Here is a 26,784-nt window from a genome sequence, read left to right on the forward strand (position 1 = left end):
AAGAAGCAATGCTCTGAAAACTAGTACTTCCAAATAAAGCTTTTTATTTGTTTTTAGATTAGATTAGATACAGTGTGGAAACAGGCCCTTCGGCCCAACAAGTCCACACCGCCCTGCCGAAGCGCAACCCACCCATACCCCTACGTTTACCCCTTACCTAACACTACGGGCAATTTAGCATGGCCAATTCACCTGACCTGCACATCTTTGTGACTGTTGGACTATAACCTGGCACGGTGTGATTTTTAACTTTTTCTACCCCAGTCCAACACCAGCACCTCCACATATTGCAATTATGCCCATCCTTGAATAACAACACTCAAAAGAAGCTTGACACCATCCAGGACAAAGCAGCCCACTTGATTGGCACTACATCCACAAGCATCCACTCCCTCCTTCACCCAACGCTCAGTAGCAGCAGTATGTACTACTTACAAGGTGCAGTGCAGAAATTCACCAAAGATACTTATAGAGCACCATCTAAACCCACAACCACTTCAGTCGAGAATGACAAGGGCAGCAGATACATGAGAACACCATCACCTGCAAATTCCCCTCCAAGCCAGTCACCATCCTCTCAAGAAAATATATCACCATTTCTTTTAGTGTGCGTGGGTCAAATTCCTGGAATGGTCTCCCTAGCAGTACTATGGGTGTACCTACACCAAATGGGCCACAGTGGTTTATGAAGGTAGATGAGCACCACCTTCTCAAAGCCCAGTCAGTGATGCACATGTTCCATCATGAATGAATTAAAAAAACCCACCAATATTATACATAGTATTCTAGCTGTAGGATAGTGAAGAAGACATTTGGTGTGCTTTCCTTTATTGGTCAGAGTATTGAGTACAGGAGTTGGGAGGTCACATCGCGGCTGTACAGGACATTGGTTAGGCCACTGTTGGAATATTGCATGCAATTCTGGTCTCCTTCCTATCGGGAGGATGTTGTGAAACTTGAAAGGGTTCAGAAAAGATTTACAAGGATGTTGCCAGGGTTGGAGGATTTGAGCTATAGGGAGAGGCTGAGCAGGCTGGGGCTGTTTTCCCTGGAGCATCAGAGGCTGAGGGGTGACCTTAGAGGTTTACAAAATTATGAGGGGCATGGATAGGGTAAATGGGCAGAGTTTTTTCCCTGGAGTCAGGAAGTCCAGAACTAGAGGGCATAAGTTTAGGGTGAGAGGGGAAAGATATAAAAGGGATCTAAGGGGCAACTTTATCAAGCAGAGGGTGGTACGCATATGGAATGAGCTGCCAGAGGATGTGGTAGAGGCTGTTACAATTGCAACATTAAAAAGGCATTTGGATGGGTAATATATGAATAGGAAGGGTTTGGAGGGATATGGGCGGGTGCTGGCAGATGGGACTAGATTGGGTTGGGATAACTGGTTGGAATGGACGGTTGGACGGGTCTGTTTCCGTGCTGTACATCTGTATGACTCTGAGTCTATGTAGCCTCACCAATGTCTTTTGCACCCTTGTGATAACACTTCACGACTTCTATATTCCATTCCCTTCGCATTCAATTCTCCTCGTAAACAAATTATCCGTGCACCTGATCAGAAGCTGACAGTGCCAGATCTATGCCTATTACAGTTCCCCAGATGCTTGTCACTCTTCAGTTTGTCATCCAAGGGACCACAGGCCTGGAATGTAACTGTTAGTTTGTATGCTCATGGAGAGCACCATAATTTCAGCCCAATACTGCCCTCACCCAATTCTAAACACAGTCCAGTCAATTGTACTGGGTAACGGCCAGAAGCAGGAATCCTGGTTATTCCTTTTCCTCTTCACCTCCTTGGCTAAAGGATTCTAAAATCCACTGAAATATTTGCTGTTAGGCAGCCCAAGGTGAGATAGCTCAGTAACAGATTGCAGTTTGGAATTGGGAAGTCATGTTGAGATTGTACAGGACATTGATGAGGCCTGTTCTGGAGTACTGTGTGCCGTTCGGGTCAACCAGTTTTAGGAAGGATATTAAGCTGAAGAGAGTTCAGAAGAGATTTACCAGGAAGCTGCCAGGTATGGAAGGTTTGAGTTATAAAGAAAGACTTGATAGACTTGGACTTTTTTCACTGGAGGATAGGAGATTGAGAGGCCACCTTATAAAGGTTTATAAAATCATGAGAGGTATAGATAGAGTTAATAGTAGTTATCTTTTCCCTAGGATAGGGGATTTCAAGATTAGAGGACACATTTTTAAGTGGAGACAGATTTGAAAAAGACATGAGAGGTAAATTTTTTACAGAGTTTGTTCGTATGTGGAATGAACTTCCTGAGGAAATGGTGGATGAGGGCACATTTAGAGTGTTTACGAGACATTTGGATAAGTACATGAATAGGAAAGGTTTAAAGGGATATGGGCCAAGTGCAGGCAGGTGGGATGAGTTTAGTTTGGGATTATGTTCGGTATGGATTGGTTGGACTGAAGGGTCTGTTTACGTGCTGGATGACTCTGTGACTATGATATGTATGGTCCACTTCCACCCAGGAGAGCGATCTTGACATCATTCAACTTATCCTTCAGAAAATATGGTAGAACTGTAAAAAGGAAATAATAATGCAATGAAAACAAATATCCTCCAAAATCAATTGATGTCCTCTGGATCCAAAATCCTATCAGTTTCTGTCTTGAATGTACTCAACAAGTTGTGATTAAAAACCTTCTTGGACAGAGAATTCCAAAGATTCCCACCCCTTCTGAGTGAAAAAATAATTCCTCATCACAGTTCTAAGTGGCCAGTGCCTTATTCTGAGATTCTGATCCCTAATTCCTGTTTTCCCAGCAAGAGAGAATGTTGCTTCAGCAACAAGCCTTTCCCTGTCCTGACGAGTTTGCTGTCTTGCAGTGAGACCATCTCTTAAGCATCTAAATCTCAAAATATCTCCATGTCTCCTCATAAGACAATCTTGTCATTCCAGGAATCACATTTGCTAGTAAATCTTCAGTAGACTCTCACCAAGGAAAGTATGTCAGTCTTTAGTTAAGAAGATCGAACCATATGCAGTGCCCTGAGGTGATGAGTTATGAAAGCTCGATATACTTCAGCAAGGCTCCCTCGCTCTGATACCACAAGCCTTTGTAAAAATTGCCCACTATTACCTGCATGTTAGCTTTGTGATTTGTAAACATGGGTACCTCACATTGACACATAGAAGATGAGAGCAGGAGTAGGCCGTTTGACTGCTTGAGTTTGCTTCCACATTCATTATGATCAGGCTCATTACCATCTTCCCATCCTCGCCCCCCCCACCCCAAAATCCATTGATCTCTTTAGCCATAAGGGCTATATCCACTGCTTCTTGAAAATATAGTATTTTGGTTTCAGCCATTTTCCACAAGTTCACCATTCTTTGGGTGAAGAAATTTCTTTTCATCTCGGTTCCAAAAGATTTACTCCTTATCCCTGGTCTGGACCCACCATTTTCGGGAACAGTCTTCCTGCATCTAATCTGTTTCGTCCTGTTAGAATTTTATAGATTTCTGTGAGATCACTCCTCATTCTCCTAAACGCCTGTGAATATAAACTTAACTAACTCAATCTCTCCTCATACATCAGTCCTGCCATCCCAGGAATCAATTTGGTGAACCTTCATTACAGGCCCTCAAAAGCAAGAACATTCTTCCTCAGATAAGGACGACCAGCACCACTGGGAGTGGTGTGGTGCTGGAAAAGCACAGCAGGTCAGGCAGCATCCGAGGAGCAGGGTGATTGCCGTTTTGGACATAAGCTCTTCCTCAGGATGAAAATTCCTGATGAAGAGCTTATGCTTGAAATGTCGATTCTCCTGCTCCTCGGATGCTGCCTGACCTGCTGTGCTTTTCCAGCACCACACTCTTCAGCTCTGATCTCCTGCATCTGCAGTCCTCACTTTCTGTCACTGGGAGTGGTGACCACTACTGGGACTGGATCAACCTTCAACAGTCCACATTCCCCACTAATCACAGAATACCATGTCGTTGGAAAGGGGACAAACCTTCCAACCTCCAATTCTTTAGACCCTTCCCCTCAAATCCAGCCCCCAACAGGCTCCTGCAGACCCTGTATGACATAACCCAGGGGATCTGCAGCCCGACTTCTTGAAGGCAAGAGAAATAAAGAGAATGAGAATGAAGTGAGCTTCAAGAACTAAAATAACCTCAAGTAAGACCTTACACATTCCCTTTGCCCCATATCCTCTGGTGATTAAATATAATCTATACTCCATAGGTGAGACCATGAACAGGGAGGCAGCAGTGGCTAGCACTGCTGCCTCACAGTGCCAGGGACCCAAGTTTGATTCTAACCTTGGGTGACTGTCTGTGTGGCATTTGCACATTCTCCTTGTGTCTGTGTGGGTTTCCTCCCACACTCCAAAGGCGTGCAGGTCAGGTGGATTGGCCATGCTAAATTGCCCATGGTGTCCAGTGTGTTAGTCAGAGGGAAATGGGTCTGGGTGGGTTACTCTTCAGAGGGACGGTGTGGCTTGTTGGGCCTGTTTCCATACTGCATGGAATCTAATCTAATCTGACTCACCAAGGCATTGTATTGAATCTCTTTTTTAACAGTAGGTGGTATCACATGTTTGAGCTCTAAGGCCAGACTTAACCAGACAGCACACAAATTTCAGATTTTTGTTTTACGATCTAGATTCATCACGGAGAGGGGAAGTAATTCAGGTGAAATAAAAGTGACACAGCAAAGTCAAAGTCGCGTTAATTCTTGTTTTTTGGAGCAGCCAGTTTCCTATTCACAGAACATCAACCATTACAGTTTATATGACTTTTCCCAATCATCTGCGGTTGTAACTGCAATAGAGGATAAAACAAAAGAAAGACTTTATGTACACAATTTTTTACAACCACCAGGTGTCTCAAAATGCTCTGCAGCCAATGAAATATTTTTGAAGTGCAGTTACTTTTGTAATTTAGGAAAAGGAGCAACAAATCTGTGCACAACAATTCTCTTCAATAACAATGTGGACTGGAGTTAGTCAGTATCTCTGCAAGATAGCGACAGCGAAGGCTTCTCCATACTGTCCACTCTCCTTCCTTTGCTTTTTTCTCCTTTTCTCTCTTATGGTGATGACATTGAAAACTTTTCACTGTACTCCTATTCTTTTATATTTGAGTACATGTGACAATAAAGTCTAAATCTAAATAATGACCAGATAAGCAGATTTTATGATCATGGTTGAGGGATTAAACTTTTGCCTGGATAACAGAGAGAATTGTTTTGCATTTCTTTGAAACAGAGCCATGGGATCTCCTACCTTCTCTCAAACAGACATATGGGACCTTGATCAGGTCTAATGCCACTTCTGAAAGACATCATCCTCTGAGTAGTGCACTGGAGCGTCAGATGAACTTTCATTTATATAGCTTCTTTCACAACCTCAGGATGTCACAAACACACAACAGCCAACTTTGGAAGTGTAGTCTCTGTTGTGGAGCGGTCCCACTGACATACCAATGTACTGACCTCCTCCCAGCCACACACGGGGTGTCTCCCCATGTTCCAGCCACACACGGGGTGTCTCCGCATGTTCCAGTCACACACCGGAACATGGGGAAACATCCTGTGTCTGACCGGAACATGGGGAAACATCCTGTCACACACAGGATGTCTCCCCATGTTCCAGTCACACACAGGGTGTGTTCCCATGTTCCAGCCACACCTGGTGTCTCCCCATGTACCAGCCACACACACGATGTTTCCCTGTGTTTCAGCTGAGGGGACAGCTTGGAGGAGATGCAGCCACCAGGCACAGGTCCACCTCTTCAGGGTGGTATGGTGGCTCTGTGGTTAGCACCTTTGCCTCAAAACACCAGGGACTTGGGTTCAATTTCTGCCTCGGGCAACTGGCTGTGTGATGTTTGCACATTCTGTCTGTGTCTGCGTGGGTTTCCTCCCACAATCCAACGATGTGCAGGTCAGATGATTTGGCCATGCTAAAGTGCCCTGTAGTGTTCAGGGATGTGTAGGTTAGGGGCATTAGTCTGAGGTAAATATAGGATAGGGGAATGGGTCTGGGTGGACTACTCTTCAGAGGGTCAGTATGGACTTGTTGGGCCGAAGGGCCTGTTTCCACACTGTAGAGATTCTATTATTCTTCATGCTCACAGGCATGGCTGAAGAGCATCACGTTTGGAATCTAGTGGGTTAAATTGTATAATTCAAACACATTGTGGATGCTGTGTCTGTCGGGATGGGTGTGCATTGTGCCATTTCCTAAGCTATTATTCTAAGTTTCCTTTCAACTAAAAATAACCAGAGCAAATTCAATTTATTTTAATTTTTTTTTAGCATGTAGCTCTATGAAGTACAATACCAACTATCCGGATGTCAAACAAGTAAATTTTTAATAAGCATCAAACCTATTTTCTTTGACAGTTTCCTACAATGGTTTAAGGGTTAGGATATGGAGCAAGCTCATCTCCTGAGATTTGATTGAGAATTGTGAGCCGTAAAGAATTATATCCACGTTGCTCTCAACAAAGTAACAACTGCAGTTTTGATGGCAATGAAAATGAAAAATTTATCACACACACAGTCATAGATAACGACGGCACCGGAGGGTTAATCTACTCGGCCAATTACACCTATACTGGCTCGCTCAAAGAGCACTCGCACTTATTCCCACCGCCCCTCCTTTTGTCTGTCATCCCGTACGTTTCTCGGTGTTCAAACCTTTTCGAAATTATTTAAGGCATCAGCTTCATCAGCCAGAAAGTTCCAGATTCTGACTCTTCTGGGTGGGGGAAAGAAAAACAATTGTTACATCTTCCACTTGGACTTTTTGCCAATGTTATAAACCTATGACCTCTAACCATCAGGAATGGTAATTCATCTTCTCATCTCTTGATGCCTTTCTTTATTTTGATAATATCCATTTGGTCACCTCTTGATCTTCTATATTCCAAGGAGAAGTGTCCAGTCACTTCAAGCCTCCAATCGCAATGCGTTCCCCTTGTTCCTGGTAACGTTTCTGGTCAATCTTCTCTGCACATCTTTTTTAAAAAGATCTTTCCTGAAATAGGTTTTTCTTTACTCACTCGTGGGTTGCAGATGTTACTGGCTTATCCAGTACTTCTGGCCCGTCCCCAGTTGCCCTTGAAAAGGTGGTGGTGAGCTACCTTCTTGAACCGCTGCAGTCCGTATGCTGCAGGTTGACCCACAATGCCCTTGGGGTTGGAAGTCCAGGATTTTGATTCAGTGACAGTGAAGAAACAGGCCCTCCAGCTAAAGAGAGAGAGAGAGAATCATTGTGAGTCAGCCTGCAGTCACAAAACTCCAAGTGCCATTGAAACGCCACACCATAGTTCCTTGCAAATCTTTCCATTACCCACTCAACCTAACCCAAACCCGAACCCAGTCTGGTCAGTACAGGGGCCACCAGGCAGATGGTAGTGTCAATACTTAGGACAAGAGCCATGGCAAAGCCACTCATTAGGAAACTGGGCTCCCAAAGCCCAAATGGCCACACAATTAAAATAGGGACTGAAACTACAAAATCCCAAGTGAACCAACTGTGGCAAATCAAAAGGAAACATTTTTGAATGTGTTTCGGGGAAATAGGCAGTTAAATGAAGGAGAAAGTTAAATGAGTAAGTATCCAGAGTGGTGGAAGTATAGAAAAGAATAGCAGGAGTAGGCCATTCAGCCCTTCAAGCCTGTTCCACCATTCGATATGATCATGACAGATTGTCCAATGCAATCTTCCGTTCCCACTTTCTCCCTGTATTCATTGATCCCTTGAGCCCTAAGAACTGTATCTAGTTTCTCCTTAAAAACATGTTTTTGTCCTCAATTGCTTTCTGTGTCAGAGAATCCCGCAGGATTACCATTCTCTGGCTGAAGACATTTCTCCTCACCTTGGTTCTACCCCATATCCTGAGATGGTGAAAGTGAAAGATAAAGGTGACAAGCTCAAATCCACTGGGACAGCATAGCAAAGAGCGTTTCCTTGATACCGAGGCGAACTTCCTCTTCGGGGAAAGACTGAGAAACAACAAAAACAAAACTTTCCACACACAGCATGAAGAGAAAGAAAGCTTGAGTGAGGATTGTGAAGAAGTGTACATGAAGCTTAGACCCCACAAGAGGATTGTTGGAAGCATCCTGACTCCAATTTAAAAAGTAGAGTAAAAACTGAGCCAGAAATGAAATAGTTCCATCACAATATAACCCAGGAGCAGCAATGAATCATCTTGACAGCAGTGCATGGAGGTGCTAATCCAATGGAGGTAGTTCAGGGCAACCTAGTGCTGACTGACCTTCCTTTTCGGCTGAAGGTAGAATTTTAACTCAGAGCAAAGTTGCAGAATGAACAAAAACTCCTTCTTCAAGTGGTGAAGACACACCCATGATGTGATTTGACACATTATTTTGGCCCAATGAAGTCAAAAGATTGACCATGCTGTGGTTTTGGGTGACTAGGAGGGGGATATAAAGATAGTGGGGCCCCCTTGCACGCATTACCCTTGTCCCTCTAGAGGGCAGAGGTCACAAGTTTGCTGCCATAGAGTCATAGAGCTGTACAACATGGAAACAGTAACCCTTCAGTCCAACTTGTCCATGCCGACCAGATATCCTAAATTAATCTAGTCCCATTTACCAGCATTTGGACCATATCCCTCTCAACCTTTCCTGTTCATATATCCATTTAGATATCTTTTAAATATTATAATTGTACCAGCTTCCACCTCTTCCTTTGGCAGTTAATTTCATATTAGCATCACCTTCCACATGAAAAGTTGCCCTTTAGGTCCCTTTTATACATTTCACCTTAAACCTATACCCCTTAGTTTTGGATGCCCATACGATGGGAAAAAGACCTTGGCTAGTCACCTTATCCATGCCCCCCATAATTTAATGAACCTCGATAAGGTCGCTCCTCAGCCTTCAGGGAAAGTAGTCCCAGCCTATTCAGCTTCTCCCTGTAGCTCAAAACCTCCAACACTGGCAACATCTTAGAAATCATTTCTGCATCCTTTCAAGTTTCACAACATCCTTCCTATGGCAGGGAGACCAGAATTAAATGCAGTATTCCAAAAGTGGCCTAATCAATGTCCTATACAGCCACAACACAACATCCCAACCCCTACACTCAATGCACTGACCAGTAAAGGTAAGTGTGCCAAACACCTTCTACAGGAGGAGAAAGTGAGAACTGCAGATGCTGGAGATCAGAGCCGAGAGTGTGGTGCTGGAAAAGCACAACCAGTCAGGCAGCATCCGAGGAGGAGGAGAATCGACATTTTGGCATAAGCCCTTCATCAGGACCTAAGGAACTATGCACCTGCACCCCAAGGTGTCTTTGTTCAGCAACAGTCCCAGAACCTTAGTGGTTTGGTGCAGTGGAGCTAGCATTGAGTAAAGTGAGGATTTTCTTCATTTTCACTTGGCCACTCCACACTATCATTGCATGCATTTCCTGGTTAGATTAATGATCAGATATTTGAAGGGTCAATGGCTGTTTAAAATGTTCTGCACGATTATTATCACAGATGCATCCTGATTACACAATTTTCTTTTGTTCCAATTGACAAAAACAAGTTGCATTAAATAAAGTGTGTCTCTGGCCAGGCAGCCCCACGTTTCCAATGACAGCATTTTGGAAACAACAAGTATTTTGTAATTATCCACGAAAGATGACTTTATATAAAATCTCAATTGACAACCTTGTGAAATATGGCAATCAGTTTGTCCACAAGAGAGTCACACAAACAGCATTGTCAATATAGACAGGTCATCTGACAGGTCATGTGGCTCAATGGTTAGCATTATTGCCTCACAGTGTGAGGGACCCGGGTTTGATTCCAGCCTTGGGCGAATGTCTGTGTGAGGTTTGCATGTTCTCCCCATGCTTGCATGGGTTTTCTCCCACAATCCAAAGATGTCAGGTTAGGGTGAATTGGCTATGCTAAATTGCCCACAGTGTTCAGGGATGTGTAGGTTAGGTGCATTAGTCAGGGGTAAGTATGGGGAAGGTGAATGTGTCTGGGTGGATTATTCTTTGGAGAGTCGGTATAGACTTGTTGGGCCGAAGGGCCTGCCTGTACACTGTAGGGATTCTGCGATCGTTTTATCAATTCACTGATCCCAAGCAACATTAATTCTGCTTTCTGTACACAGATGCTGTCAGACCTGCTGAGTTCTTCCAGCAACTTTTGATTTTATTTCAGATTTCCAGCATCTGCAGTTCTTTTGGATTTTTTAAAATCAGTGTTGGCGATCAGGCAACAAATACTGGGTAGAGCTCCCCTACTCTTATTTGAGTGCTATCTTGCATTCTCTTGTCTTAACGTGGGGAAGCAGAAAGGGTATTGATTCGATATAGCATTCAAAGGGTAGGTTGGAGCTCTTCACCGCTGAGATTTTGTCTTTGAATCTGGAGCAGGACATGATCCCATAACCTTCTGCCTCAAAGGTGTCAATATTGCCAACTGAGCCACAGTTTTACCACCTTTACTGCAGCCAGCTTCATCACTTGATGCCATCATCTTTGCTGGAGAGGGCGGCAACTTAACTAATTTGCTATATCCTTTTATACAGCAAACCGTCGAGCAGTTAAATACCCAAGGGAGAGTGAGGTGGGAGGGCCAGCCGTGGGCCCATTAAATTTGTATCAACTGGAAGTTCAGCAGGTCACATAATGGGATATGTTTTACCCAACAATAGAAATGTCTCTCTGTTTTTTTTTTCTGATCCATTTTTATGAAAATAAATATGTCAAGTGCCACAAATCCAACTTAGAATGAACAATAGGTTTCCTGTTGTAATTCATGGCCTTTTAGCAAAATCATGGAAATGCATTCTTTGACATAATGCAATTCATGGGGTAGCCATTTTGTTCATGTTGATGAAGAAATTGCAATAATCATGGCACATGTGCAATGATGAATCATTTTCACTCGAGTCCCTAATAAGCCTAAAGATTTATTGATCTAGCTTTGGAAGGTGCTGATATTAAATTCCCTCACCTTGCCCTCCATTTGCTTTTAATGTCAATTGCTGAAATTCAGGAGATGAGTTTTGGCATAGGAATATATATCTATTTATATAAAATGTTTTGGCAAACAATGTATTAGTGCAGAATTGCTAATCCATTTATTTATTTATTTTAATCCTAGGTTAGTTGGAAGTTGCAATTTTTATTTTGAGATTTGATTTATTATTGTTACATGTATCGAGATACAGTGAAAAGTATTGCTTTGTGTGCTAATCAGAGAAATCATACCGTACATAAGTATATCACAGTAATAGAATAGAATTCAGAATATGATCTTACTGCTGCAGAGAAGGTGCAGAGAAAGATCAACTCTAAAATATGAGAGGTCTGTTCCTAAGCCTGATAGCAGTGGGCAAGAAGCTGTTCTTAAATCTGTTGGTACTGTTTTCAAACTTTTGTACCTTGTCCCCCACAGAAGAGGGTAGAAGAGAGTATAATCAGGGTAGGAGGGTCTTTGGTTATATTGGCTGCTTTCCTGAGGCAATGGTAAGTGTAGATGGAGTCAATAAAAGAAAGGTTGGGTTTTGTGTTAGAACATCAGGTAGGTAAATGGATTTGCGTGAGAGATCAGCGATAAGCTAATTGAATGGGAAATTGCCTTGAGAAGTCAAATAGACTGTCCCCATTGCTATATTCACATTGAGATCACATTCCTCTGATCAACATTTTCACAGTAACACAATTTGACTCATTCTGAAGTTATGTTACTTGATGCCTGTGGAGCAAAATGAAAATTGCAATTGAATAGCAAAGCAGGCTTGAGGGGCTGAATGGTCTCTTTTGGTTCCCATTATCCCTGGATATAGAACAAGTGCAACTTAGACTTTCACTTCCCCTTACACACGTCCATAGAAAACGGTCAGGTTAGAACACATTCATGTAAATTGGTGTGTGAGTGTGTGTGACCATCAAGAGCCTGGGTTGGGTAACAACATTTAGTAATGAAAGCTAGACTTTGACAATTCTTGACATGCATGTCAGACCAGGTACCTGGTGACTTCAGCTTTCCACTGGCTATGACCAGTTCTCATGTTGGACACTGGGCACCAACATCTCAGGGCAAGCTCCATGGACAAAGCACCCTCTGTCCACAAATGTTGACATCTGATATGTGCTAACCTCTAAGAACCCTCATGACACATCCCCAATCCACTTCCAGTATGCTTTGGTACTTCAGTGCTGCACCGGTAACTATCACTATAATACTGCAGTAAGGAAGGATGCATGCATTCAGAAGCATGCACCCAGCTCAAGACTTGGGCCATACTGTTCCTCAGCTTCTTCACTTCTGTCCGAGCACTTCCACACTTTGAATCGACCTGGATACTCACAACATTCCAGCTTTTCATTGCCTGACATTGTGTTTTTGTGCATTTCCCCCCTCAGCCAACAAGCTTCCTGTTATTTATGCCTTGCCTTGCTGCTTAGTGCAGACACGAAGCCAAGAGCTTGTCATGGCTGTCAGCAATCATCAGCCCAGTGAAGGGAGATGACTTTCAGTCAGGGTTTCCCAGCACAGTACGGTGAGGGCAGAATCTCATACCAGTCCAGGAACTAGGACACAGTCATGCTTGGGATGGTCAGAGTTGGCATCTTTTCTGCACAACAGTTGAGGAGCTGAATGTTGGGCAACCCGCCACCCATCTTGTCTTTCTGCTCTATTGTAGGCTCTTTTCCTTCTGTATTGAGGGAGGGAGCTTATACAGAAGATGAAAGTGGGCGGCACAGCTGATACTTTGAGTGCAGGTGGGCAGGTGACCCATGCGAGTGAGTAGACAGCACAGCGGGTATACAGGTTTAGTGACGTTGTGGTAAGTGAGAGGGCACGGGGAAGATGATGCAGACATTAGAGCATGCGCCATGGAGGGAAGAGTACAGGGATGGACTGACTGTGAGGTTTCTAAATGAAGATCTTGGCCCTCACACTGGATGAGTGTCGAAAGATATTGACCTCCTTGCTGCACTCATGGACATCCCTCCAGGTGGCTGAGATGCTCTAGCCCAGGTGGCATCCCCAAGCAGGCTGGCATGGTCTGTCATTGTGGTCTTCCTGGGGGAAAAGGGAGCCCTATACCCTGCACCACCATGTCCAAGCAGGACCTCCAGGTCCTCAACGAGGGCAAATGCCAGGAACTGTATGGGGCAGTTCCAGACTGACTGTGTTTATCCAGGTCCACAACAGCTTATTATAGATGGCCTCACAGTGACTATCTCTCCAAAAAACATGATGCCACTCATAATTAACCAAAATAAAAGCCTTTGACATACTTTTGTACCTGTAGTAGGTGAAACGCTGCTGGACTACATTAACCAGGGAACACTTAAAGAAATAGTTTGCATGATTTCAGAAGTGATAAGACAATTCATAGAGCCCTTGCCATTCCTTAAGGATATGAATGAGGATTATGCAATAGTCCACTCAAAGAATATGACCACATGTTTCATAATTGTCTCACTGAATTGTAAATGTAAACCCAAAACTCAATCTTCAATGAACTAGGAGGAGCTTCTCAAAGACGACACACAAACCACGCTGCTTTATAATCTGGCACTTTGCTGCTGCTGACCCCATTTGTTCCTCTTTACTCACGCTGCGTCCTCTCTCAATCACCACCTCCTGATTTCCCAGGGCTGGAGGTGTCTGGAACTGGAGTCACGGTGTGGGATGAAATGGTTGAGTTTCCAGCTCACGCTACATAAAAAAGGGAATCTTGTATTAATCAGGTGTGCTCAGAGTTCTGCATTCATTGCTAAAACTAAACATTGAGATCCTTGATGAGGGTGAGTTTTGATGATGGACTAGGCACCTCACTCCATTAGATTTAACTCACTAAGGGGGTCAATACATCTCTAAAATATGAGGGGTCTGTTCCTAAGTCTGATAGCAGTGGGCAAGAAGCTGTTCTTAAATCTGTTGGTACGGTTTTCAAACTTTTGTATCTTCTGCCCAACAGAAGAGTGTGGAAGAGAGTATAACCAGGGTAGGAGAGGTCTTTGGTTATATTGGCTGCTTTCCTGAGGCAGTGGGAAGTGTAGATGGAGTCAATACATCCTGTCCGTGGAGTAAGCCCACCAACACCCTCAGCTCATTTAGACAGGAGCATTGACAGTATTGCCCCCTTTTGTTGACTTGCCTACCCGACATCCAACTGCTTTTCTTCTGCACATTAAAAATCAGATTCAGTATCCATCCAGGGTTTCTCAGCAATTCTGAACTCTTACATTCCCATCTCAATGTACCCCAGCTATTAATGAGTGAGAAGGGCATTAACGGTTATCCTTAAAACACTAAGGTAGTTCTGCTATTACATTCCTGTACTACACTACACAAACGTCACGCTATACAAATTACATTTAAAGTGTTGACATGCAATCGCACTATAGCCAACACACGTTTTTAAAAAGTTTGCACTTTAGAAACAACGTCCCCTATTCGTCAATCATGTTACAACAAATTTGCATTGACAAAACATACATTATAGAAGAACAACCAGTAATTAAACCAATCATTTAATTAACAATATTAAAAGATTACAATCCTTCCCTGTTTAGCAAACATACTCTGTAGAAACTAAATAACCACAAATAACTATTTCGATTTGATATTGTGACTTCAAGCCCCATTCCAGAATGCACAGTCTAGGTTGTGGGACTGAGGGACTGCTGCTGTGTAAGAGATTCTGTCTTTCCAATGAAACATTAAGCACCATCTCCTCTCTCACATGGATATGAATGGTCATTTGCAGAGTAGGTTATTTGGTTGGTTAGCTCAGTTGGTTGATTAGCTGCATTTACAATGCAGAGTGATACCAATGGCATAGGTTCAAATCTCTCATTGAATGAGATCACCATCAGGGTCCCACCTTCTCAACTCCCCCCTCCTCTGAGGGGTAGTGACCCTCAGGTTAAGCTCACTACCTGTCTCTGTGCTCTTCCCCCCCCCCCCCCCCCCCCAATAAAAAGAAATACTAGGATCTGTAGCTATTTCAGATTTAAAGTTAACAACTGATCTAGTAAACAAAATAGGAAATCTCTGCACCTTACGTAGAGTCCATTTTTGATGAGGCTTCTCTGGTAGCTTTCTTTTGCAGATTCACTAGAATTTACTGTTTTTTCGAAATGATCTGGAAGGTCCTAGTATGCCCTACATCCTGCCAAATAAGTTGCACAGTTGATGCTTTGAAGAAACTGTGAAACTTCAGGGGAGAATGGTTGTCGCAGAAGAAATAGGGACATTGGAGTTGGGAGCGGGAGTAGAATGTTCATTCTTTGAGTCTGATTCACCATTCAATAAGATCATAGGGGACCTGGTTGTGGTCTCAACACAACACTATCCTGATGAAGGTTCCCGACCTAAAACGCCAACTCTCCTGCTCCTCTGATGCTGCTTGACCTGCTGTGCTTTTTCCGGTTTCACACTTCATCGACTCAACCCTCTGTCCACCCTGGAGGCTCCCTGCCTCCATTCCTGATGAAGGGCTTTTGCCCAAAACGTCGACTTTCCTGCTCGGATGCTGCCTGACCTGCTGTGCTTTTCCAGCATCACTCTGATCTAAACCCTCCCATTACCCTTGACTTTCTTGTCTGACCAAGGTCTCGCTCTGCCTTGAAAAAGGTCCAATGACCCAACTTTCACTGCTCTCTGGGGAAGAGAAATGCAGACTAATGACCCTTTGAGAGAAAATGTTTCTCTCCATCACCACTTTAAAAGGCAAATCACTTCTTCTTAAATTGAGTCTCTTATTTCTAGTTATCCCCACAAAATCCTCCCAGTAATTCACCCTGTCAAGTCCCTTAGCATCTTGTGTGTTTCAATAAGATTACTTCTCATTCATCTGACCCCTGATGGGTATAGGCCTAAACTACTTCACAAGATGCCCTTTTCATTCCAGGAATGAGTCATGTGAACCTTCTCTGAACTACTTTTCGTGTAATCTTATCTTTTTTTCAAATGAGAGGACCGAAACTGTTCAAAGTACTCCTGCCCATTGCTACGAGTGGGATACAAAGCATACCTGGTGTTCACACTATACCCTGAACAAACTTCATTTAAAGCAGAATCTTATGGCTTAGCAAAGGACTACACTGACAATGGCAGAGCCAAGTCCAATACATCAGGGCAGTGCCAGCCCATCTCCATTTGTGCAAGTTAATTGATTGTACATGGAACAGAATTGGTGATGCTTTAATCGGTCTCAATACTTGGAAGATTTTATAGTCTTATTTTATAAAAAGAAATACTAGGATCTGTAGAAATAGGTATTGGAGTAGGCCATTCAGCCCCTCGAGCCTGTTCCACCGAACCATTGCCAACCTGACATTCCTTACGCCCCTCTCCAACCCATTCCCTGTAACCCTTGATTCCTCTACTGATCAAGAATCAGCCTTGCATATACAGTTGTCTGTGGCAAGGAGTTCCAAAGATACTCAACTCTTTGAGAGAAGAAATTATAGATTCGTAGAGTCATAGAGTAATACAGCATGGAAACAGGCCCATCGGCCCAAACTAGTCCATGCTGACCATGGTGCCCACTCAGCTAGTTCCAATTGCCCGTGTTTGATCCATATCCCTCTGAACCCTTCCCATCCCTGTACCTATCCAAATGTTTTTTCAATGTTGCTATTGTACCTGCCTCAACCACTTTCTCTGGCAACCCAGTCCATACACACACCATTCTCTGTATGAAGAAGTTGCCCCTCAGATTCTTCTTAAATCTATCCCCTCTCGCATTAAAACTTTGCTTTCTAGTTTTCACTTCCCATCCCTGGGGAAAAGACTTAATGCAATCATCCTATCTATGCTGCTCATGATTTTATACACCTCAATATGGTCACCCCCTCATTTCTCTACATTCCAAGGAATAAAGTCCTATCCCAGCCAATCTTTCCCTTTAACTCAGGCCTACTAGTCCTGCAACATCCTTGTAAATCTTCTTTGCACTCTTTCCAAATTAAATTCCTGCTAATCTGAGCATTAAATTGTAGCTCTTTAATTCTGAGATTATGCCCTATGTTTCAATGAAATCATCTCTCATTCTTCTGAACTCCAGTGGGTAGGGTGCCAACCTGTTTGGCATTTGCTGATAAGCCAATCCCTCCACACCAAGGATTACCTTAATGAACCTTCCATGAACTGCCTCCAATGAAACAATATCTTTCCTTAAATAAGGGGATCAGAACTGTTCACAGTTCTGCAGATGTAGTCTCACCAGCACCTTGTACAGTTGCTGTAAGACTTCCTTACTTTGATACTCCAACCCCCTTGAAATAAGGGCCAATATTCCATTAACCTTCCTGATTAACTGCTGTACCTGTGTTTTGTGCACATATACTCCCAGATCCCGTTGTGTTACAGCTTTCTGTTGTTTAGCTCCTTTTAAATAATATTCTGTTCTTTTGTTCTCATTTCCAAAATGACAACCTCACAATTTCCCACATTCTACTCCATTTGCGAACTGTTTGCTCATTTACATAACCTATCAATATTTCTCTGTAAACTGTTTATATCTCTCTCACAACCATCTATTTTAGTTTGCACATTTGGCCACAGTACATTCAGTTCCTTCCTCCAAGTCATGAATATATATTGTAAACAGTTGCGGTCCCAGCACTGAGTCCCTGCAGAACCCGACTGGTCACAGGTCATCAATCTGAAAAAGAATCCCTTGGCACCACTCGCTGTTTACTGTCCATGAGCCAATTCTCTAACCATGTCAATATACTACCTCCAAAAATATGGGCTCTTATCTTATGCTTTAAACTTTTGTGAGTTACCTTCTCAAATGCCTTCTGAAAGTCCAAATACAAGGCATCTATTAGTTTCCCTCGATCCACTCCAATTGAGACATCCTTGAAAAACGCTAACAAATTAGTCAGACACAATTACCCTTTCATAAAGCCAAGTTGTCTCAGCTTGATTAGTCCAAATGTTCTATTCTTACTTCCTTAATAAGGGGTACCAATACTTTTCAAACAATAGAGGTTAGGTTAATTGGCCTTGAGTTACCCACTTATTCCCTTGCTCACATTTTGAATAGGGATGTCACATTTGCAGTTTTCTGGTCCTAGGGTACTTTTGCAGGATCCAGCAACTTTTGTAAAATTACAACTAATGCATCCACCATCTCCATAGCTACCTCTTTCAGGATCCTATAATGCAAGCCACCAGGGCAAGGGGACTTGTCTGCCTTTGGCCCCATTAGTTTGACCCCATTATGTTTAGATCATCTGAGGAGCAGGAAAATTGACGTTTCGGCAAAAGCCCTTCATCAGGAATAGAGGCAGGGAGCCTCCAGGGTGGAGAGATAAATCGGTGGGGATAGCAAAGAGTACAATTGGTGAATGGGGGTGAGATGGAGGTGATAGGTCAGAGAGGAGAGTCGAGCAGATCGGTGGGAAGGGAGATTGGCAGGTAGAACAGGTCATGAGGACAGTGCTGAGCTGGAAGGTTGGAACTGGGGTAAGGTGGGGAGGGGAAATGAGGAAACTGGTGAAGTCCACATTGATGCCCTGTGGTTGAAGTGTTCCAAGGCAGATGATGATACCATTATGTCTCTATTGATGGTGGTGGTACTTGATTCCTCTCCTGTATTTTTTAATACAGCAAACTTTGTTTTAACAAGCACCTCATGAACCAGCACTCTCAATAAACTGGCAAAACTTTCAGGTCAATCTCTCCTCAAACACTGCAATCTATCGTGCTATGCGAGTAGTCAGTTGAGAATGTAAGTGAGAAAGCTCTGTGCCGATAAGTTTTAATTAAGGCAAATTTGAATGATTATTTAAGTGATCCACACTGTAAATAAAGTAGAACTGTGATGTATATATCCCCTGCATTATGTTTTTTTACTTAGTGTGTGTTTTAACATTGATTACGTGCACCTCTTGATTATCTGGAATATTTGATCAACTTGCACATCCCTAGTGCCAAAGGTTTCAGATAATAAAAAGTTTACTGTATAAATAGAATTAACCATAAAGACCGATACAAAATATGCAGGTTTCCTACTGCTGATCACTGTTAGTAACCCATGGACATTCGAGGTTGAACTAACCCGAACAGCTTTCTTCTGTAATGCAAAATTATATGATTCTACAGGCTCTCAATGCAAGTGCAAAGCCCATAGCCACACAACATTGGAACCCAGAAGTAAATTTAGAAAATCATCTCCTAGATTTCATTCCGAACTCCCCAGAATTAGCCAATTCTCTAGCCATGTCAAAATTCTCCAGCAGTGTGGGCTGTTACCTTATGATTTAAACTTTTGTGAGTTATCTTCTCAAATGCCTTCTGGAAGTCCAAATGCAACACATGTATTGGTTCTCCTCTATCCACTCCAGTTGAGACTTCCTTGAAAAACTCTAACAAATTAGTCAGACTTACCCTTTCATTGAAGCCATGCTGACTCTGCTTGATTAGATCATGATTTTCCAAATGTTGTGTTATGACTGTTATCAGTACATCTCTGAGTTCCCTTTCTCCATGGATATAGAACCAGCTCCAAGTCAACCATGAACACAAGAGGTGATGGTGAGGGAGTATAGTATCCTAAAGAGTCATACATATTGTTCAAAAAGGGGAGTAGATACAACCCTGGTAATTATAGACCAGTGAGCCTTACTTCATTTGTGGGTAAAGTGTTGGAAATGATTATAAGAGATAGGATTTATAATCATCTGGACAGGAATAAGTTGATTAGGGATAGTTAACATGGTTTTGTGAAGGGTAGATCTTGCCTCACAGACTTATTGAATTCTTTGAGAAGGTGACCAAACTGGTGGATAAGGGTAAAGCAGTCGATGTGGTGCACATGGATTTCAGTAAGGGTTTGATAAGGTTCCCCACAGTAGGCTATTGCACAAAATACGGAGGCATGGGACTGAGGGTGATTTGGCGGTTTGGATCAGAAATTGGCTAGCTGAAAGAAGACAGAGGGTGGTGGTTGATGGGAAATATTCATCCTGGAGTTCAGTTACTAGTGGTGTACCACAAGGATCTGTTTTGAATCCACTGCTATTTGTCATTTTTATAAGTAGAAGAATGGGTTAGTAAATTTGCAGATGACACTAAGGTCGGTAGAGTTGTTGATAGTGCTGATCTATGTTGCAGTTTACAGACAGACATAGATAAGCTGCAGAGCTGGGATGAGAGGTGGCAAATGGAGTTTAATGTGGAAAAGGATGAGGTGAGTCAATTCTCCTGCTCCTTGGATGCTGCCCGACCTGCTGCGCTTTTCCCGCAACACATTTTTCAGCTCTGATCTCCAGCATCTGCAGTCCTCACTTTCTCCTAGCGGGATCTCTGTGTCTAGGTACACAGATCCTTGAAAGTTGCCACCCAGGTTGATAGGGTTGTTAAGAAGGCATACAGTGTGTGAGCTTTTATTGGTAGAGAGATTGAGTTTCGGAGCCATGGGGTCATGCTGCAGCTGTACAAAACTCTGGTGCGGCCGCACTTGGAGTACTGCGTACAGTTCTGGTCACCTGCATTATCAGAAGGATGTGGAAGTTTTGGAAAGGGTTCAGAAGAGACTGACTAGGATGTTGTCTGGTATGAGGGAAGGCCTTACAAGGAAAGGCTGAGGGACTTGAGGCTGTTTTCATGAGAGAGAAGAAAGTTGACAGGTGACTTAATTGACATATAAGATAATCAGAGGATTAGATAGGGTGGACAGCCTTTTTCCTTGGATGGTGATGGCTATCATGAGGGGGCAAAGCTTTAAATTGAGGGGTGATAGATATAGATAGATATAGGTCAGAGGTAGTTTACTCAAAGAGTAGTATGGGCGTGGAACGCATTGCCTGCAACAGTAGTAGACTCGCCAATTTTAAGGGCGTTTAAATGTTTATTGGATAGACATGGACGAGAATGGAATAGTGTAGGATAGATTGGTTTCACAGGTCGGCACAACATTGAGAGCGGAAGGGCCTGTTCTGCACTGTAATGTTCTATGTTCTATGAAAGCAAGACACTTGTTGAGTCAAAAGCCTTGTCTCCTCCAAGACTTTTACATTCTTAGAAGTGAGCTTTTTCTTGTCTCCCATAAAGGTGACATGATGTCCATTTTGGACTGGATTTGAAATGATCTCCAAAAGTGTTCAAGTGTCCACACTCATTCATCAAAATAACACTTGGACATCAGGATTAGCTTGTAAGGGCAAGTTGCATAAACCATCATGAATCTCTCTGGAGGATCAAAGACTAAGGGCTGGTGAAATTGAAATATTTGGATTAAAGGATTTAGCAGATGTAAAATAGAGAGATAAGATTCGCTGTAATGGAGGGATATCAAGAACAATTCAGGACCTTCAAATTAGAGCAAAGCCCTCCTGGAAGCAGTTCCTCTGGAATACTGAAGGAATCTAGTACTCCCTCTCCAAAATAACATGGAGCATGAGTGCTACTTCAGGATTTCAAAATTGAAATCAATTCTTTCTTGGACATTAGTAGTAACATTATGGAACTAGGCCAAATAGATGATAAGATACAAATTAGCCAAAGTGTGTTTGATTAGTGGAGGATGCCTGAGGGTGGAGCGAATAGCCTTCTCTTCTTGCTGTAATAACCTGACTCTCATTACTTCAACAGGTTCCTGGTCAACCACCTTTCTAAACCTTATCAATGCCACCACTCTGTCAACGACATTAGAAACGCATCACACCTCCAATGAAACTATACAGAGGATGAACTCACCCACCATCACACCAAAGTCCAGCACTGTGACACAAGCGACTGAAACCTCTCCAACTTCACGTGCTGGAGATGAGAAAGGGAAAATCAATGTTGCAACTGAACAATCCATAGTGACCTCGACCACTGCCAGTACATCTTCAGAAGCAACAACCACCGTAAAGATTCAGCTGAACACAGCCACACCAGTAACAAGCCTAAATCAGAGCACCGTTCCATCTGTTCAACTTCAAAATGCCAACTCATCATCTGCTCCTCATTCAACTGACAGCACTGCCTCCTCAATGAAAAGTTCCCCAATTCAAAACTCCACAGGAATGTCTGGGACTGGTAAGGAGAAAGTACCCTGCAGATAATAAGCTTGTAGAATTGTACAGCTCAGAAAGAAGCAATTCAGTCCATTTGTGATCTATGAATGTGGTATCCAGTTGGTCCCAATTCCCCTGCTCTATCCCTGTGACACAGGATTTCTATTCCTTTTCAGGTTTAGTTCTGATAGCCTGTACGTTATTACTGAACCTGCTCCCACCAGAAATTTATTCCAAGTCATCATAATTTACTGCAGAGAAAGTAAATTATTTCATTTCCCCTCAAATTTTTATTCAAGTAGTTTTAATTCTGAACTCTATTGAATATATCGAAACACTTCATAATGTTGAACAACTCACGTTGTAACATAATCATGGAATTCCTAGTGTGGAACCAGGCTAGTCTGCCCATCGAGTCCACACTGACCCACCAAAAATAGCATCGCACCCAGACCCACCCCATCCCTGTAACATTTCCCATGGCTATTCCACCTAACCTGCATATCCCTGGACACTATGGGCAATTTTTAGCATGGCCAATCCACCCTAACCTACAAATGTTTGTGGAGTGTGGGAGGAATTCAGAACACCCAGCGGAAACCCACACAGACATGGGAGAACATGCAAAGTCCACACAGACTGTTGCCTGAGGCTTTAAATTGAGGAGTGATAGATATAGGACAGATGTCAGAGGTAATTTCTTTACTCAGAGAGTAGTATGGGCATGGAGTGCATTGCCTGCAACAGTAGTAGACTCGCCAATGTTAAGGGCATTTACATTTTCATTGGATGGACATATGGGCGAGAATGGAATAGTGCAGGTTAAATGGGCTTCAGATTGGTTTGAATTGAACCTGCGTCCCTGATACTGTGAGGCAGCAGTAATGGGCAGAAGTGGCAGCACTTGACATAATGTGCTTGCTGTGCACTAACACAAACTTTACTCCTCTAAATGCGTTTGCAGGGAAATGACATTGATGTGGACAAAAAGGGGAATGGATGCTCCATCAGACTTTTTTGTTTTCTTTCATGAGACATAGACACCTCTGGTGAGGCAGCACTGATTGAAGAGCAGTTGAGAGAGAAGCACATTACTGTGGGTCAGGAGCCCCTTGTCAGCCATACCAGGAGTAGATGGCAGCTTTCCTGCTTAGAAGGGCATTGGCGAACTGGATCATTTCGTGATCATCATCGCTGAGATTGGCATTTCAATTCCAGATTGATTTATGTATTATGTATTATGACCAGCATTCACTGCCCATCCTTAAATGCCCAGGGGCAATTAAGAGGCACCCACATTGCTGTAGATCCAGGTTCACAGTCCAGGTGATGAGGGGAGGGGCTGGGGTGGGGGCAGAATTCCTTCCCTACAGGATGTTAGTGAACCAGATGGGTTTGTACACCAAGCAGCAGTGGCTACATGGATCGCGTTAGCTTTATCGTTCCCATTTGTTTTATTGAATTCAAATTCACCACATCCTACAGGGATAGGGTAGGGGTGGGATGCTCTTCGGAGGGGTTGGGAGGGACATGATGGGCCGAATGGTCCATTTCCACACTGTAGGGATTCTATAATCAGCCCATGTCCTCAGAATATTAACCTGAGTTTCTGGATTGCTAGCCTAATGACATTGCCACTATACTGCCATCTCCCTCAATCAAAAAAAACAAGAATATTTTACAAATACTGTCAATCATTGATAACTTGTTATGGCTTTTAAAAATAACTTGTATTATTTTTCCAGTTGATCATAAAAAGACAGTAAAGACAGGACCAAAGCATGTGCTTTGCTGATATATTTGTAAGACGAGTATCTTTCCAGTACTCACTAATGTACTCATGTTAGTGTTAGGGAATTAAACTTCCTTCAGCTCCTCTTCATGAGTGACTATGTTAGGTGCAAAGTGAGGTTCAATCTCAGGATAGCCTTGCTCCAAATGATTGTTTATTCACCCGTCCCACCACCTCTCTGTATATATTCACGGTCTCAAGCCAAAACAATTTGTGAATGCAGTATTATTCTGGGATTACAGAATTGATGAGTGGGTCGTCTTACCTACAGACAGGAGCATGTACATATAAGCAGGCACTCTCAGTGAAGTGCCGCAGGAATGCTGCACTTTAGCGGTGCTGTCTGTCGGATAAAAATGCTAAACAAGTCCCTGTCTACCCTTTCAGACAGACATAAAAGATCCCTTGGTTCTATTTGAACAGGAACAAGGGCTATTCTCCTGGTTGTCCTTGCAAAGTGGCAACGACCAAACTATTGCGATCAAATGTACTGAAGATAAACAGGTTTATGAGATGACTTCACTCAGAGTGCCCCTGTCTTTGCGTTAAAAATTACAGGTATTCTACTCAATTCCTTATTAAACCACTGACAAGAGGAACAAAATCCTGAGATTATTGCAGATACTTTGAGCAACCTATTCTGATCTGTTATGACATACCTCTGAAACAGTTGGAACTTTGTTCATAAGACCATAAGTTGTAGGAGCAGAAGGATAGGCTATTGAGCCCATCGAGTCGAGAGTGTGGTGCTGGAAAAGCACAGCAGGTCAGGCAGCAGCCAAGCAGCAGGAGAATCAATGTTTTTGGGCGAGAGCCATTCATTAGGAAGGCTTCCTGATGAAGGACCCTTGTCCAAAACATCGATTCTGCTGCACCTTGGATGCTGCCTGACCGGCGTGCTTTTCCAGCACCACCCTCTCGACACAGATCTCCAGCATCTGCAGTCCTCACTTTCACCTCACTGAGCCCATCCAGTCAGCTCCACCATTCCGTAAGATCATGGCTGATCTGGTCATTCTGCACACCACTTTCTTGCCTTTTCCTCAACCCTTGATTCCCTTCCTGATTAAAAAGCTATCTACCTTAACCTTGAATATACTAAATTACCCAGCCTCTGCAGTCCACTGTGCTAAAGAATTCCATAAATTTGATACCCTCTGAGAAAGAATTCCTCCACCTCTGTTAGAAAGGTGCAATCCCTGATTCTGAAATTCTTCCCTCTGGCTCCCAAGGGGAAACAACAACTCTGCATCTAACCTGTCAAATCCCCAAAGAATCTTGTATGTTGGAGTATGGTTGCCTCTCATTCTTTCAAACTCCAATGAGCACCACCACCACAACAATCTACTTAACCACTCCTCATAAAACAATCCGTCCATACCCAAGATCAGCCAAGCAAATATTTTCTGAACTGCATCCAACGCCAAAGTATCTTGTCTTGGATAAGGGGGCCAGAACTCTTCAGCTTCCAGGTGTGGTCAGGAAGTATGCATGAGGTGGATTGGCAGGTTGGAACTACAATACATTACACCTCATTGGATTGACAAATCTTCAGCTTCCTGTCTTTGTATCCCCTGTGGTGATGGAGACTGATGATGTCAGTCTGCGTACATGCTCATGGTCGGCATCACACCACACATTAATGTTTGCATAGTACATCTATATAGCACTAGGTGGCTGTGGTTGGGTTCAAATACTACCAGCAATCCACCTGTCTCTGCTGGTCTGAAGAAGCAATACAGCAGTCTATGGTGCAGGATGGACTATGAATAAGTCATCATCGGGACTGGGCAAAGCTCAAACACTGAACCATTACCTTGTACAACACTTCATAGGATCCCTACAATGTGGAAGCAGGCCATTTGGCCCATTGAGTTCATACCAACCCTCTGCACATCTTTGACTGTAGTGTATCCACCTAGAGGAAACAGACATGGACACGGGAAGAACGTGTAAATGCCATACAGACAGTCACCCTGGGCTAGAATCAAACCCAAGTCCCTGGTGCTGTGAAGCAGCAATGTTAACCACTGAGTCCCCCTCGCTTAGCCCAATCGAAGCTGCCAGATTAACTTGGCCCAGTTTCATATATCCTATCTGCCCAATTAACATCTTTCAACACCAAGAGAATTTGCATTGATACAGTATTGTACACAGTGTCAGGATGTCACAACTGAATTTACAGCCGTTAAATACTTTCCTTGAAGTGTAGTCATGGATATAATCTAGAAAACACAGCAACTAATTTGTATAAATCAAGGTACCGACAAAAAGCAAGACAATAATGATTGCATAATCTTTGTTTTTGTGGTGTTATTTAAGGGATTAAACTGTGGTAGAGGTTTGTAACACTTCCTCAAATAGCCATGGATGTTGTTAATTTTGAATCTGAAAAAGATACATTTTTGTTAAGCAACAGTATTAGGGATATGGGCAAAAGGCAGATGTATGGAATTAAGCCATAGATCAGCTATGATTTCTTTGAATGGTAGAGCAGGCTTGAGGGGCTGAATGGCCTACTCCTGTTCCTATGTGCCTATTGTCCAGGACACGGGGAATAATTCCTATGTTCTGCATTGAAGTAAGGCATTGATCTCATACACTTACTGCAGCTTAATGGCACACCAAAAAGACAGTACCTTCTGACTCCAAGATGACTATGTTACCAATTAGGCAGCATCGAGGAGCTTTTTATACACCCACCTCCATAACCAGCGCTCCTCAAACATTCCAGAAGATTCCCCTAGCCTCGGAAACGCCATTAGCCACGTGGCTGATGCAGCTGCCACCCCCACGCTGATTGATGATGTCACTTCCACCCCCATCATGGCCACTCCCACAGCCACTTCCGGCCCTCACATCATCGCCGATGCCACCTGCTCAGTGACTTCCGCCACCCCTACTGCCGTGTCTGCCACCACTTTCGCCCCCACCAGCACCACTCACCTGCATTCTGCTGATACGCCCCCACAGACCCCACTGTCACTATCCCCACCCCCC

At 43.3% G+C, this 26,784-nt stretch overlaps 1 protein-coding gene across 1 annotated transcript in view; it reads left to right on the forward strand.

The window, feature by feature from the left end:
- podxl (podocalyxin-like) overlaps nucleotides 1–26,784 on the forward strand; it is a 187,551-nt gene that overhangs the window by 97,091 nt on the left and 63,676 nt on the right. Inside the window, exon 2 of the mRNA XM_043713223.1 lies at nucleotides 21,583–22,014. Within this exon, the coding sequence (XP_043569158.1) occupies nucleotides 21,583–22,014 (432 nt within the window). The remainder of the gene's footprint in view (nucleotides 1–21,582; nucleotides 22,015–26,784) is intronic.

Source organism: Chiloscyllium plagiosum, chromosome 23, assembly GCF_004010195.1.
Source record: "Chiloscyllium plagiosum isolate BGI_BamShark_2017 chromosome 23, ASM401019v2, whole genome shotgun sequence".
NCBI classification, from domain to species: domain Eukaryota; kingdom Metazoa; phylum Chordata; class Chondrichthyes; order Orectolobiformes; family Hemiscylliidae; genus Chiloscyllium; species Chiloscyllium plagiosum.